The sequence below is a fragment of the Lytechinus pictus genome, chromosome 3 (genome assembly GCF_037042905.1).
Source record: "Lytechinus pictus isolate F3 Inbred chromosome 3, Lp3.0, whole genome shotgun sequence".
Taxonomy (NCBI): Eukaryota; Metazoa; Echinodermata; class Echinoidea; order Temnopleuroida; family Toxopneustidae; genus Lytechinus; species Lytechinus pictus.
In genome coordinates this window covers 82,206,024-82,222,335 of record NC_087247.1, presented here as the reverse complement: position 1 = coordinate 82,222,335, position 16,312 = coordinate 82,206,024, and the positions used below count along the sequence as shown (strand labels likewise).

Sequence of the window (16,312 nt, the reverse complement as noted above, 5' to 3'; positions counted from 1 at the left end):
CTCAAAAAATAAGTCCTTGGCATGCAAATCCGCAAATATCTCATGAATATGCACAGCAAATCTCAGGAATATTCAATGATGGGTATAGATATATCTGGAAGTTCAAGAGTAAGTTTTGCAGGCAATAAAAATGAAAGTAAGCAGGAATTTAAAAATATTTGATTATATGATATCATTTTTTCAGGATAGAATGATATTATTATTTTGGATAAGTCCTTAAAATTTGAGTAAATTTTGTTTTCATACGGTGAATCTATAACCAAGTGAATTTTTCATGAAAAAATGAACTCTGTCTCCACGTGCGTGCAAGACTTTTAAAAATTCAAAACAAATTGGGCACTTTGGCAGAGTTAATTGCACCTTTCCGCTGGGCCTGTACTGTAAATCAGAAGCCACTGGCAGCAAAATATCAGGAAATAAAACAATCCCTACTGAAATTTTTATTACATTTTGAAAAATGAACAAAAAATGTCTTGAACTATAAAAGTGTGAATATGATACTTTAAAATAAGTTATATTTCACCAAATTTGTCTAGATAAAAATCTATTTTCAAAAATCAAATTTTAACTAGAAGTAAGTATCATAGAACCAAACTGAATTAAAGTGCTACTTAGATATTACCTGTAGAAATGTAGTAGCCCACTCAGTAATGCCTGGAGGACATCGTAACAAGTGTTGAAAGATGAACAGATGATCATCAAGAGTTGCTATCCTCAAGAGGATACATACCTAACACCAAAGAAAAATAATGTTTACATCAATCAAGACAAACATTTTTCAAATCTGATACCCCTTCTATAAAATGAAGCCTATCATTCACCTGAATTTTTGAAGTTGTATATGGTATGATTGTATATTCTATTTGTTAGGATGTCAAATAAATTAATTGAATTGAAAAAAATTAAACGAATTGATTCACCCCAACCTACACATTGTATCTTGATTGTATAGATCAGTATCATTACATCCAAGGGAATACAAACTACAATATTTGAATTACAGTACTGTTACAGTACTGTTAAGTCCAACACAGAGTGATAAGTCTTTTAACAAATTTAAAAAGTACAGGAATGTACTGAATGGTGTATTGAAAAATGCTCGCAAAAAATACTATTATAACTTATTACAAATATAGGGACAGTGATTTTCCATTTCAAAAAATTGCCTTTTCCGTTTCAGAAAATCTCAAATTCCAATTTCAGCATGCCAGAAAACGGAAATTCCGTTTCCCCATAGACTTTGTACACACGGAAAAGTGACAATTCCGTTTACACATTGAATAGCAAAATCACACACGCACACTCGCACTGGTCAAAATTTGTATCTGCTACTGTACCAACAACACAATAAAATCCGTTCTAATCGGATCTATGCGGGTGCATAAAATATTTTTACACACCCATCTTGCATGCATACATCCTCACCTTTCATATTATTAGCATTATTTCACGGTGAAATGATATTTCATCGATAATTTTGGGGGTTTTTGGACATCGTTATCATCAGTCAACGGCTTTTGCCAATCCGCCATCTTGGATTTAAAGACCACTATATCGTGCTGTTACATCTTCAAACGTAGAGGGCAGCAACACACGACCGTGTACATGTAGTTGAACGATATGTGTGCATGTGAAGCCCAAACCGGGCGGCCGGGTGCGCGTTTCCGTTTTACACCCTGGCGAAGGCATTTTCCGGAAAAATAGCCACAAAGCGACTAGTGAAGAGTCTACGTCTACGTTTGTTTACATAATCAGCTGGGCGCGCGATCCAAAAGTCCGCACCGAAGATATCCCCAGAAACATAGTTTAAGTGCAAATGCAGCTGAGCTTATAGACCAAACGCTTCAGTCTCTGTATTTTGGTTGTTCCGCTGAACTGCGTTGGCTCCATGATTTTTTTTTTATACTTTATCGCACATGATCGTATATATGGATGAAAACAAATAATAGCTAAAATATTGAAAAATAAAACACATAATTACCTTTTTTTTTATATTATATCTATCCTTATATCTATCATATCTGTCTATCCACTATCTATGTTATAAATCAATCTATGGAACTACATGATATATCTATCTGTCAATTTGTCTATCTCCTCTGTCTCTCTCATTCTCTATCTACCTATCTATTTGTCTATCTATCTATCCATCTAACATCTATCTCTCAAATTCTCTATCTATCCATCTGTCTCTCTTTTATTTCTCTCTATCCATCTATTAATCTACTCATGTGCAATATCAACACTGCTTCGACTTCCTTCAGGAGTCTATTTCCTCAGCTCTACTTTTCCTTTTTTTTGTGCTCGATTCGATTCAATTACTACTTTATTTACTTGTTACCATTGTTAAATGTCTTGTATTGCATAATTTTTTTTTTTTTTCTGAAGGTTGCCTCCTATTCTCTTTCAAATTCCACCTCTTGCTTTCCCTTCTCTTTGTCTTATCCCAATTTCTTTCCCTTCTCTCACCTCTTTCCTCTTCTCTCTCCTCTTTCTTCTTAATCTTTCATTCCGCATTTTTCTTCTTTGGTGACACTTTGTAGTACATGTACATTTGGCCTTTTGTATTTATTTATGATACATTTCTTTTGTATTGTATTTGATATTTATCTATAATGTTTACATTATATTTTGTTATGATTCTATTTGTATGTAAACATTCACTTATTTCAGTCTTTGACTGCTTGTGATTGTATTTTGATAGTTTTTATTGCAATAAAATCCAATATACGTATATATATATATATATATATATATACACAACAAAAAAAGTAAGTCCCCCCTAAATCAAATTGCTGTAACTTTTTAACAGAGTTATTTTAAGATATAATATTTCGTAGGTGGTTTTCTACACTCATTAAGCAACTCCTGGAGAAAAATGAGATTGATCGGTTGAGTCATGCATGAGTAATTAAAGATTGAATTAAAAATGACAATTTTTGAAAGTCACAAGAGTCGTTTTTCAGATTGTGCAAATAGAAAGTTGGGCAAAAGTTGTTTTTAGGTGAATTTTATGGTGTTATGCTGTTTTACTATCCATAATTTAGCCACTCCACACACAATTTTGATATCGTACATGTATGTTCATGGTTGAGTGAGCAAAATATCGCAGGGGCCGTGGAAGCGGGGTGGGGGCCCACTTTTTTTCCAAAAGCATGTACAAAAATGTAAAAATTACCATACGATTGTGATTTTTTGCATGGTCAGCGCCCCCCCCCCCCCCCCACTTTTGGCTCAGCCCCTCCCCCACACTTTGAAAACCGTTCCGCGGCCCCTGTATTGTGACGTATCATCATAGGGGTTTTTGGTAGTATCCTCTACAACTTGTTAGGTCATATTAAAATTTGAAAATGTTGTTGGCTCCCCCGATTATAGGCCCCTCCCCCATTTTTAAATTCTGGATCCACCACTGATTTATCCATAAATTAAACTGATCATGAGAAATTGTTAGGAATAGAATACATTTATGCGGTATAAAGAGTATTCATTCCTAAGTTTTTGAATGTGCTCGCTCAACCATGAAACTGTTAAAAGTTCGGAAAGTGTGTGGTGATAGAAATGATGGATGATAAAAACAACAGCAATTAAAGTCACATTTGAAACCGAATTTGCCCCCAATATTCACCTTATTACCCTTTAAAATGAGTCTGTGACATTGAAAATACCCATTTTCCCACTTTGATGCGTGCTCACTCATCCGTAAATAAACAAATCGATTTCATTTTTGCACAGAATTCTGCCCATATGTTGATAAACATTACTGCCAAATGACATTGCTAAAGACAGCCTTGAAAAAAAGTTCCACCATATTAAATAAGGGGTCACTTATTCTTAAACATATGCACCCATAATGTACACAAGTCTATGAGAGAGGAAGTCAAAATTTTAACAAATATGAAATAAGGGGTTTGTTTCATGGACGGTTTTCGTTACTTCTGCCAACAGTTATTTCATGAAACTTCGCACATCGCTCCAGAGTAACACTATCCAAAAGGCGCGCACACTAAAATAACAATTCGATACGGCACAGAGTGGGGCCAAGGCCTTGAACTTTCTTCTCATTTGCATAATTTTCGAATATTGTGTGCTCACTGATGCATTAAACATCGGGATTTTCATAAAAATCAAATCAAATGAACCATACAAGGAGGTTTGTGACAGATATCCATAGTTACAAATTGCATGTTTTCCAATAACGTAAAAAAGAGCTAATCACATTCCACATGTTCATTCAAGCGTGAATGTTTAATTAAACGCCTTTGAATCATTGAAGCATGTTAATTGGACATGAACATAACGAAAAAGTTGATAAAAGATCAGTTTCAGTTACCAAAATGAAACAATACTTGCCTATGATATTTGAAAATCGTATTTTTTGTTTTCAATAAATGTTCATTGAACCGTGAAACGATGAATATTGTTGAAGATACTCTTCCCAAAAATATCTGTCATCATATTCTATCATTTTTATTGATGAAAATGTGTAAAAAATCCAATTATAGCAAATTTTGACTTGTGTTTATTCAACCGTGAAATTTAGCCAAAAAATTGTATCGTCTTTTAGAAAGTACCTTTACAAGCCTTCTGACTATATTTGAAGATGAGAATGTGGAATCAGTTCCAATAAAATGGAATCAAAGTCATGATTTTTGGCTTGTGACTTTTGAAAAGTGACATTTTTGCCTTCTGACGGTGCTCACTGAAGTATGACGTAAAATACGTCCATAACATTTACTCAGATGGTAGCTTATAAAATTACCTACACGCTCATGTAAAAATATATCAAAAACTTGCATTGGTTCGGAAATTATTTATGTTTGTTCAAGGGGGGACTTACTTTTTTTGTTGTGTATATATATATATATATATATATATATATATATATATGTATATATATATATATATATATATATGTGTGTGTGTGTGTGTGTCTCAAATTCTCTCTACCTCTCCATCTGTCTATCTTTTTCTCTCTCTCTATTTCTCTCTATCCGTCTATCTATCTTTCGAATTATCTCTATCCATCTGTCTGTCTGTCTCTCAAATTTTCTCTCTCTCTATCTATCTATCAATCTGTCTGTCTTTTTCTGTCTATCCGTCTATATATCTATCTCTCAAATTCTATCTAACTATCTATAACATCTCTCCATCTCTCAAGTTCTCTCCCCTATCTATCTATCTATTTATCTATCTATCTATCTATCTTCTATCTATTTATCTATCTATGTAAGTACAGTATCTATCTGTTAATTTGTTATCTTCTTTGTCTCTCTCATTCTTTATCTATCTATCTAACATCTATCTATCTCTCAGATTCTCTCTATATATATATCTCTCTCTCTATCTATCCATCTGTATGTCTTTTTTCTCTGGCTTTCTCTATTTGATCTTTATCCGTCCATATATCTATCTATTTATTTATCTATCTATAACATCTCTCTATCTCTCAAGTTCTCTCCCCTATCTATCTATCCATCTCTCTGTCTTTCTCTCTATTTATATCTACATGTATCTATCTATGTCTCTATCTATTTATCAGTCTTCTATATCTATCTTTCAGCATCTAAGTGTATCAATCCATTAAAATTCAATTTTCTTTCTATTATATGTATCTGTTTATTTTTATTTTGTCTGTCATTCTAATCATTTAGTTAATAATTTATTTAAAAAAAAAAAAAAAACTTTTTCATAACTTTTCATTAAAAAACGCAACTGCAAAAGCATGTTTGGATTTCACTCATCTGCACCAGCGACGTGTGTAGACTCTTCACTAGTCGCTTTGTGGCTATTTTTGCGGAAAATGCCTTCGCCAGGGTGTAAAACGGAAATGCGCGCCCCCGCCGGCTGGGTACGGGTACGGTGCGGGGTACAATCGGGTGTGCTGATGTCAAGTGCAGTCACGATGTGTGAATTGTCATGATAGTAGCGAAGTGAGATCATGTTTTCTGGGGGATTTTTGCCATTTAATATTCTCATTTTGTTGTGATTTTGGAGTAATTTCTGTTGCTATTCTGTGTATATTGAGGGAAAATACGTTTTCCGTGATTTTCCGTTTGAAATGCCACTTTCCGTTTCAAAAGGCCCTTTCCATGAATTCTGTCTGTTTTCCGCGATCGCGGAAAATCAATGTCCCTACAAATAAATAAAAATAATCTTTTAAAAGTTTGGCAAATTATTAATGAGTTAATAGGGAGAACTAAACAAGACAGATTTCCCACATATTTTATGAAAAATTATGTTAAAATAGAAAGTGATAGTGATATTGCTGAAGAATTCAACAACTATTTATCAAGTATTGCTTCTTTTGCACAGTCTAAACTAAATCAATCACTGAAAAGTCATTTCAGTTCTTACCTCAATAGATTCTGTATTAACTCAATTTTTTTGTATCCAACATGTGAAACAGAAATTATTAACATTGTTCAAAAAATGAAAAATCCAAAAAGGACAGGAATTGATGGTGTAAACATGCATCTTATAAAGAATATCATTCACTCAATTGTTTTTCCTTTAGTCCACTATGTGCACTAGCTCTGTGCCAAATAATATGAAAATTTGTAAAATAGTCCCAATATACAAGAAAGGTGACAAGCACCTTTTTTCTAATTATAGACTAATTACCTTATTGCCGTTTTTCAAAAATATTGGAAAAAATTAAGTACAATCGTATAATTAATCAATGTATAAATTTTTTATTAACCAATGCTCAATTTGGTTTCAGGTCTAACCATTCTTGTGAACATGCTTTGATTGAATTGCATGATATCCTATTATATTCATAATTTCCATTCATTCGGTATCTTTCTTGATTTGTCATAACATTCTTTTATATAAATTGCCATATTTTGGAATTTGTGGTATAGCCCTTCAGTGCTTTCATAGTTATTTATTGAATAGGAAACAATACACAACCTTCAATAATAATGACTCATCTTTTTCCAATGTGGAATTCCACAGGGGTCCGTACTCTGCCCCCTGCTTTTTCTGTTATATGTCAATGATTTATGTAATGTTCAGGCATGAGAATGACTTTCTTGAAAATATCTGAAAGGAAATTAAACCTACGGACGGGGTCCAGGGGCAGCGCCCCCTGAAGCTCCTGGGTTTTAGCATTTAAAGGGGGTATAGGAAGCCATTCTGGAGTACCAATTAGATAGAAAAAGGAACCCATTGTGGAGTACCAATTTGAAAAAAAAACGGAAATAAAAATTTTATAAACTATAAAATGCAATTTGTACTTTATGAACACTGTTTGTGTATAGACCTACATGTATACACCACACCTATAGTAAAGTAAACCATATGCTGCTGACATTGAGAGACAATTATGGAACACAAGCATGTACAATGCAGTAGATGCTGACGCAGTGTTTTAAGACCTTCGTTGCCATACCTTATGCTGTCATTGCACCATAAGCACCAAGCTTCACCGGGATTGTACAGCTTACGAAAACAATCCCCGGCCAAATGTTGATCAGAAGTGCCTTCCAAAATTATATGGTCACACCATGACCAGTTCCATCTATTTTTGACGAACTTCGGTGTGGATGCCGCCATTTTGATACTAGAGACTGAATTAAAGCCACCGCACGATTTTCGCTCGCATCGTTCATGCCAGTGGTGCGACCGAAGTAGTGCGCGGTGCAGTCTCGCGCTCCGTGCGTGTTGCTGCTTGAGCTAGCGAAGCTAGCAACGGATCGATCAGTGCGTTCCCCGCCCGGTAAGGATGCAGCCTCGCGGTGACTCGCTACCCCCCAGACCCTACCCCCCAAATATTATATCAAATTCACATCGAACTCGGCGACCACAGATTTTGATGAAAAAAAATCGGAATTCCGATAAAAATCGAACAATTCTCATGCCTGAATGTTTCTTCATTTTTCCATTTCATTTTGTTTGCTGATGATACCAACATTGTCTCTTCACACAAAGATTTTGATATACTCCAGCATTAGACAAGTGAAAAACTCTGCAACCTTATCGACTGGTTTGATTCCAATAAGTTAGCAATCAATTATGATAAAACATGTATTTTGTATTTCTCCAAATCAAAAATTAAGTCTCCTCATCACAAAGTCAAAGTAAAAATTAATAATTTATATTTGAATGTTTCAAGGTCAGTAAAATTCCTTGGAGTTTTACTGGATGATCAACTTTCTTTTCGAGACCATCGCATGAATTCACTTAATAAGATTTCCAAGAATGTTGGTATCATCAGTAAATTACGTTCTATTTTACCCGAAAAACAATTATTTATGTTGTACAACTCACTTGTACTTCCTTTTATTTATTATTGTAATATTACTTGGGGAAACATAGAAAAAAATCAATTAGAACCCTTTCATAAATTGCAGAAAAAAGCCTTACGTATCTGTATTAAATCTTCCTATTATGCATCATCTGCCCCCCCCCCCTCTTCTTTGAACTAAAAACACCAAATATTCATCATATTTATGAATTTTAAGTTGCAGTTTTTATGTATTATATTAAACAGGAAATGGCACCTGTAAACATTATGAATTTTTTTAATTATAATAATGATTTTCACCAGTATAATACTCGTTCAGCTTCTACTTTTCATCTTCCACTGACCTCTAATAATCAAATTCATAATTCTTTTAAACATGCAGGACCTAGAATTTATAACAATTTAGATCCTATAATTCGTTCTTGTTCAACTTCCTCATTTAAAATTTTACTTAAAAGACAATTAATTAGTAGTTATTCATCTTGAATCCCTTTCCCGTTTCTAAACATACCCTCCTCTCCCCCCCCCCCCTCCCCTCTCTCTCTCTCTTGATAGATGTGTGTTGGGTGTGGCTGACCGTGATTCTGTGTTTGATGTGTGAATGTATATGTTATGATTATTAATGATTATTTTAGTACTTGTAAAGGGGCAACTGCTTACAAGATTCTAATCGTTTTGGTTGCCTCTTAACCCTCAATCTCCCGGGGTATTTTGATTCTTGTCATTCCCGGGGGGGGGCCATTATGCCCCCCCCTTAAGATCTCGGCCGCTGATCGCTCGAGCGACGCAAAAATTTGCACGCTGGTTGTGTGCGATGTAATCTACAAGGCTGTATGGTAAAATTTTCCAAAATAATAAGATTTTATTTTATATGAATTAATTATGCTAATTTATGCATAAATCATACTTTTTGCTCTAATTCACTAAATAAAGCTCCTAGAATGCTAATTTTTGGTTAAAATATTCTTTGTAGCATTCTTAACAATCGCAATTAAAATAAACTTCAGTTTGGAAATCAATTTCGTATGTATTTTATTGTTTTATGAATTTCTTATGTATTTCCTTGTTTTTTTTACTTTTTGTTTTTTTATAGTTTTTTCAATGGAAATCGTTCCAGACTTAATTCTGATCATAAGCAAGGCAAAATTAATTAAATTCAATCAGTAAAAGTAGAAATAATGATACATTTATGAATTTTGGCTAAATACACAATTTGCATTGGATTTGTACATGAAATCACGTTTGTGAGCAATTTTGGGTCTGACATGCACTTACATAATGTTGCGTAATGTCGTAACCGCGTATCCGGTCGTCACAAATTTGGTCTCAAAATTTGCGCGAGACTTGAAAGTAAAAAGACAGTGAGCTGCGAGGTCAAAAAAATTTGCGCAGCGGATATATCGCGAAAATTGTCGAGGGGGGGGCCATTATGGCCCCCCCCCCGGGAGAATTAGGGTTAATACCATATGTTGATTTTTCTTTTACATGAATGTATACATTATATTTATTTGTTGTATGTCTTGTTACATTTATGCATTTATATATTATGTTATTTTACATTGTATTTAAATATTTTTATATGGTGACTAAATGAATTGAATTGAATTGAACACTTTCTATAATATCTCAGTCTCAAAATCACAGACTTACCATACGATGTAACCAGAATCTAGAGTTTTCAACAAACTCTGAATCTGAGATTGGTCTACGCTGGAATGCAAACAGAACTGAGATACACTGTCTCAATTTGGTTAAATCACCTGGAGCCACAGAAGAATTCGTATTCACCAAATGAGCTGCAATAAGAAAAATACATCCTTATTCATCATTATATTCCCTTCAGCTGGAGTCTTATTTGCTGTTTGGGCACATTCAGTGAATGAAGCATTTTACAGAAAATAATAGCTTTGCTAATGACCCGACAGAATCAAACTTTTTACAAATAGCAAATGAGTGGTAATAACATCTGAAAGGTCTATGGTAATATTCCTCAGCATCTTCAATTTTCAAAAAAAATGTACACAATTTCATGGTGGTATGGACAATCAAAGAAGTGGTACAAGTGGTGAGTCCTAGAACTTAAGGACTAAGAAAAGTGGATAAAGGTCAAGTGAACCTTTCTGAAATGAGTGTAGGTCTTCAAAAGACTGTAAAAAGGAAAAGATGAGAGTCTTGAGTAGTTACAGAGATGAGAAAAGACTGACTTAACTTGGTGAGTAGAGTTACAGAGATGAGAAAAGACTGACTTAACTTGGTGAGTAGAGTTACAGAGATGAGAAAAGACTGACTTAACTTGGTGAGTAGAGTTACAGAGATGAGAAAAGACTGACTTAACTTGGTGAGTAGAGTTACAGAGATGAGAAAAGACTGACTTAACTTGGTGAGTAGAGTTACAGAGATGAGAAAAGACTGACTTAACTTGGTGAGTAGAGTTACAGAGATGAGAAAAGACTGACTTAACTTGGTGAGTAGAGTTACAGAGATGAGAAAAGACTGACTTAACTTGGTGAGTAGAGTTACAGAGATGAGAAAAGACTGACTTAACTTGGTGAGTAGAGTTACAGAGATGAGAAAAGACTGACTTAACTTGGTGAGTAGAGTTACAGAGATGAGAAAAGACTGACTTAACTTGGTGAGTAGAGTTACAGAGATGAGAAAAGACTGACTTAACTTGGTGAGTAGAGTTACAGAGATGAGAAAAGACTGACTTAACTTGGTGAGTAGAGTTACAGAGATGAGAAAAGACTGACTTAACTTGGTGAGTAGAGTTACAGAGATGAGAAAAGACTGACTTAACTTGGTGAGTAGAGTTACAGAGATGAGAAAAGACTGACTTAACTTGGTGAGTAGAGTTGCAGAGCAGGAGATGGAGTATTCTCTCCTGAACTTACTAACCAACAACTTTTATGGTTTATAATCCTTTTAAGGACTAAACTCGTTTCAGAAAAGAAAAATCTTACCTTCCATATCTCTTCTACTACTTCTATCCACGTTTCATCTAGGGCCCACTCTCACCACATGGTGTACTATAAACAACTTCCATGAAAATTCACTTAACTTCATAAAAATTTTAAGGAAAAATCAAAGTCAGCATGTAATAAATGTTATTTTACCTCCAACAGATATGGTGTTATCAACATCTTTGAAGAGGTCAGACCTATTCAATAGGTGATGTATATAGACCTCAATCTGAAGCCTGGATAGCTGTGATGTATATGAGACAAGGGCATAGGTACTATGGATATGGTTGCGGAGCTGAGAAAGGGCATTCACTACTGCCTTCAGTTTCCCTTCATGGTACTCTACAATCTTGAATGTATGGCTGGCTTTCACGCCCACATCATCTTGACACTGACCCTGCAATAAATGGATCAATTAAAACAATCATAACTTCTTTAATGATTATTTCTCAAGATTCTAAACCAATCTCAAAGAGAAAGGATGAAACATCTGGAAAATGGGACATGTTGCTTTAGATGCTTACATTTCTTTGAAAGCTAAGCAATGCCTACAGTAATACCTTAAATGTATATTGAAAAACTTAGAGGTCAAGGTCATCTTAGGGCTGTATGTGGTATAACAACAGAATTCTTGAACAATACAGAATATTCACATCTTAGAAACTTGTCATTTGGGAAGAAAACATGGAACATCACATGAAAGCTGAAAAAATTTGTTAACCAAAAAGTTATAATTGTAGTTTCATGAAACAATAAAATGAAGACACAGTGAATAGAGAGTGCAAACATACCGATGAAATGCACTTGCACATTGACTATAACTAAAGTCCAGTTTTCATATACCTGTAATTCTCCTATCAACCTCCACTGTTTTATTTACATGTAAAAAGTGGTTAGTTTTTAGTAATTGTACATGTATGCAATGTTACATTAACTTATTATCTTACCTTTACAGGAATCTCATTCTGTGTAAAGCTCCAGATTTGTTCCACATTGTCCAAGTAATCCTCCCTCTGTCCTTTCATCTCAGTTTGAATAGTTCCTACATTTATCCGAGCTCGTAGATAGTTACTCACAAGTTCATAAAACTCATGCTTGTCAAGTAAATAGTTCCCCTAGTATGAGAAAATCAAAGCAAATATAATATGTTTGGGAACTTCTGAGCCACGGTGCATAAAAGTGACCATTACAGTTAATTTTCCACCGAATGGTAACTTGTATAATATCCTTGATTGTGCTTGACTATTGATCAGGGTTACCATGGTAGTTACCATAGCAGTATTTTTATGCAACAAGGCCCTGTTGTTTAATGTGAAGTACTAATAACTACATGTATTTCATGCAATAGATACATGTATCCTATGAATCTGTTCAAATGGCAAAAGGAAATATAAGCTGATATCTAAATGGAAAAGAAAAACATATGATGCAAATCAATGAAATTCTAACAAAAATGCTTCAAAAGTATGACAATATTCTTTATTTTTATTTCTTACATTCTGCTCCATGTTGTGTACTCAGAAATTCCATAATTTTTTTTTTTTTTTTAAATGTTCAACAATTTTTAGTAGTACATCAAATATCCAAAATATTATTGCATAGTACCATGTAACCAAGCCTTGAAATAAGCGGGCGCTCATAAAGCCATCAATTGTGCCCATAAAGCCCCAAAATCATCAAGATTTTGACGGCCGGGCGCAAATATTTTCCAGGTAATTGCGCCCGCCGTGAGTAAGCAGTGAAGCCATATCATACATGTAATTTAAATATCAGAAAAGCCAAAATCAAGTAATTTTCAATTTATGATAAGCAAAGTTTCAAATTGCGAAGTGCGTCTTTTTTTCTGTAACATAAAAAGTGAGCTACGTCAATATTTTTTTTAATCTGTAATACATGTGCGCCCGTGCTTCCGGTAGCGGTAACAGTTTTTCCATACTTCACCATGTGTAATTTCTAATGCACACATTTCCAGTTGGGATATCACAATTCTGTGATATTGTAATTTGAATTGCACAGGAGATAAATCCCTGTTCACAGCACATAAGATGTGCGAGTCTTTTATCCTCACAGTAGCCGACTTTGCTTGTCAAAACGGAGCCTTAATAATCCAAAATCACTTAGCTTATAGTTGTGAATTATAGCTTTTTAATTTCTTTCTTGGAGAGGGGTAAATATCAGACAATAAATCATCAAACAAGGCTCCATCTAAAAAAAAAAATAGGAGGACGCCGTGCACTTGAGTGTGGTGCAGCTAGTCAGTTTGAGCTCATGTTCTCTGCCAGAGTTCTGGGTTAGAATTCTATCAGTAATGGCCTCAGTGATGGTGATTTTCAGTTTCAGATAGTTTAGATTTCATGTTAATTTTTGAAAACTGTCAAAAAACTTTATGATTTCTTCATTGTGATGAATATTTAAGTTATTAATGAATACATTTTCACCGAATTTAGACTCTCCCAGAATGAAAGGCATTTTCTGTTGAGATCTGCGTTTTCAAATAACTTGTGAACAACTTAAGGTACATGAACCTACAATACATGAACATAGCCTGTGGCTATGTGCTGGAATTTGAATAGACTGAGTTAGATATTGATTTCATTTCTTCATTTCTTTAAAATAATTTATATGCAATTCAAGTGCACCTCACAGTCACAATCACACACAGACACACACCCACACCTGTGATTCTAACCATGAAAAAAAAACTTATTATTATTTGATCTGAATTCTCTCTTTCTCCATCTCTCTCTCTCTTTTTTTACATTTTTATTTCATTCATTTATTTAGATTTTTTTATTTTTTTATTTTTTTTTATTGGGGGGGGGGGTCATTGTTCATGGTTCATTAAAGATGAAAAATAAATAAGCCCATGTGTGTGTGGTGATGTGGAGTGAGGGTGTCAAAACACAAACATTTAAATCTGATTTCTTAAATGTTTGAATAAGCCTATTACGTAGCATGCTATTCGTGTACTAATTAAAAAAATTGCAATGTGGTTCACCGTTATATTCTTTTTTTTTTAATTGCCCCTGGTTCCAAAAAATTGCCCCCGGTTCCTGTAAAAAGCCTGTGAGCCAGGGGCAATTTTTTTTTTAAAATTGCCCCTGGTCTGCAGCTGCTTATTTCAAGGCTTGCATGTAACATATTTTTTATTACAAATTATGTAATTGATCATGAACATTTTGGAGAGCTGCTCAAGTGAACTCAATGAAATACCCTTCTAGGTACATGTAAGTCATGACCCACATCTTGACTCTTGCACTGAACATCACTATACCCTAATAACAGAGAAAGTTTGATAGACAGTTATCTGTAGACCAATCAGAGTAGGGTTTGATCAATCATACATAGCATGATACACTCCAAAAACTAATGTAATAAATTAAACTTCTTAATAAGAGAGATTCAGGTAATAGAAAGGTCAAAATTTACTCCAAAAGAAGAGTCCTTGAACAGCATATGAATAAGAGACTTTTAAACTCGGGCCAAGTTTTGCGAAGGCAAAGAAATTAAACACAAGTTTGTTGTGGCATAAATACTACAAAATTACAGGATTTTACATGTGGCCAAGACAAAATGTTTTTACACCAAGTGCACTTAAAGAAATACAGTTGGATGCATTGAAGTAATGATACCATTTGAATTACTATATACAGTATATATACAGTATATATTTATTATTATTATTCATAATGATAATAGGCCTATACCTTAAATCAGGCTCAAAACCAAAATTGGACAGTAAATAAGGGCAAAAAGGGTAAATAAAGAAGAAAAAAAACAATTCACCTTCATGAATTCCTCTACAAATGCATCTTGTTGAGTAAGCATGCTATTGAAGTAAAAGTACTCAAGTTCCTTTTGGTTAAGTGGTAGCATAGATTCCATTGACCATGCTTCTGTTCTTACAGCCTCATTACATTGAGAGTTGGTTGAACTTGTCACTTCCTTCATTCCTTCAGCAGATCTGTTAATGTCTCCTTCACCTTGTTCTTGAACCTTCAAACCAGAGATAAACAGAGGATCCTCTTCTGGAGCCACTTCTTGAAGTGTGATTGCTCCTGACATCTCTTCAAGCTGCTCTTTAGGTTCCGGGTTCTCATTGACTGGTGTTCCTGACTTGACTTGATTGCTGCTTAGTGGATCAACTGTTTCATCAACGTCTCCTGGCGTAAGAACTTCAGCAGCTGGTGGGGCTGTTGGTTGTTCTGTATCACATGAAGTCGTGTCATCTATCAAAAGGAAACATGAATGATAAAAAAAGCAAAGCCTGAGAACAGTAGAACCAAGATCTTAGGATACAGTATATCCATTGTCCAAGGCTGAGTGAACTGGTGTGACAAGGTGTTTACCAACTTGGCAAAAAAATGACAAAATTTTTCTCACTCCCTACTCATATATTCTGTGGTTCGCTTCGATCACAATTTGGCTTAAAAACTAGTCTAATTTAATTTGGGGGCAAGTCCAAGAAAAGGTCACCCTAGAAGGCAAAATTTCATCTTTAATTTAAGAAGTTATCTTTGGTGGGGTAAGAAAGCCCAAATGTTGAATTTTAAAATTTCATTAAGAAAAATTTGATAATATGCATATTTATGCTAATTTGGGGCACCTAATTTGCATAATTGGTAAAATGGGCGTTACGTATGGGACAATTATAAAAACTCATAGAAAATAAAAACAAAACTTGTGAGATTTAGTCATAGGTGGGACATGGACCCCCTAACATCTTATTCTTCTTGGGGGAGAAAAAGTGGTGTCATCTAATTAATTATGCAAATTAGGTCTTGTCCAATTATGGAATGTCCCATACGTAACATTTTGAGGATGTTTTTTTAAGTTATTTCTCATAATACAATACTTGTATTGTTGCATCTCTGGGAAGTTCTAATTTATAAAGTATGAAAATGTTATACCCCAAAAAGTTTCAAAAATAGAGTTTACTTTTTAATTAAAAGTTAATTAAAGAATTGTTATGTATGGGACAACATGTTACGTACGGGACATTTACACACAATGTCAATGGGGAGATTTGTGTACAAAGTGAATGGAGAAAAACAAATTTCAAGAGTGCTCTATAAAGTGATTATTTACATTTTCTTTAGTTTTT

General features: G+C 34.3%; 1 protein-coding gene across 1 annotated transcript in view; it reads right to left on the bottom strand.

Annotated features, from left to right (window-relative positions):
* The window catches only part of LOC129257996 (ectopic P granules protein 5 homolog), a 110,653-nt gene extending 94,631 nt beyond the window's left edge, over positions 1–16,022 (bottom strand). The window contains exons 1-6 of the mRNA XM_064096120.1: positions 16,016–16,022; positions 14,995–15,437; positions 12,156–12,323; positions 11,362–11,605; positions 9,899–10,044; positions 623–730 (exon numbers count right to left, since the gene is read on the bottom strand). Coding sequence (XP_063952190.1) covers positions 623–730; positions 9,899–10,044; positions 11,362–11,605; positions 12,156–12,323; positions 14,995–15,437; positions 16,016–16,022 — 1,116 coding nt within the window. The remainder of the gene's footprint in view (positions 1–622; positions 731–9,898; positions 10,045–11,361; positions 11,606–12,155; positions 12,324–14,994; positions 15,438–16,015) is intronic.
* Between the last annotated feature and the right edge of the window lie 290 nt (positions 16,023–16,312).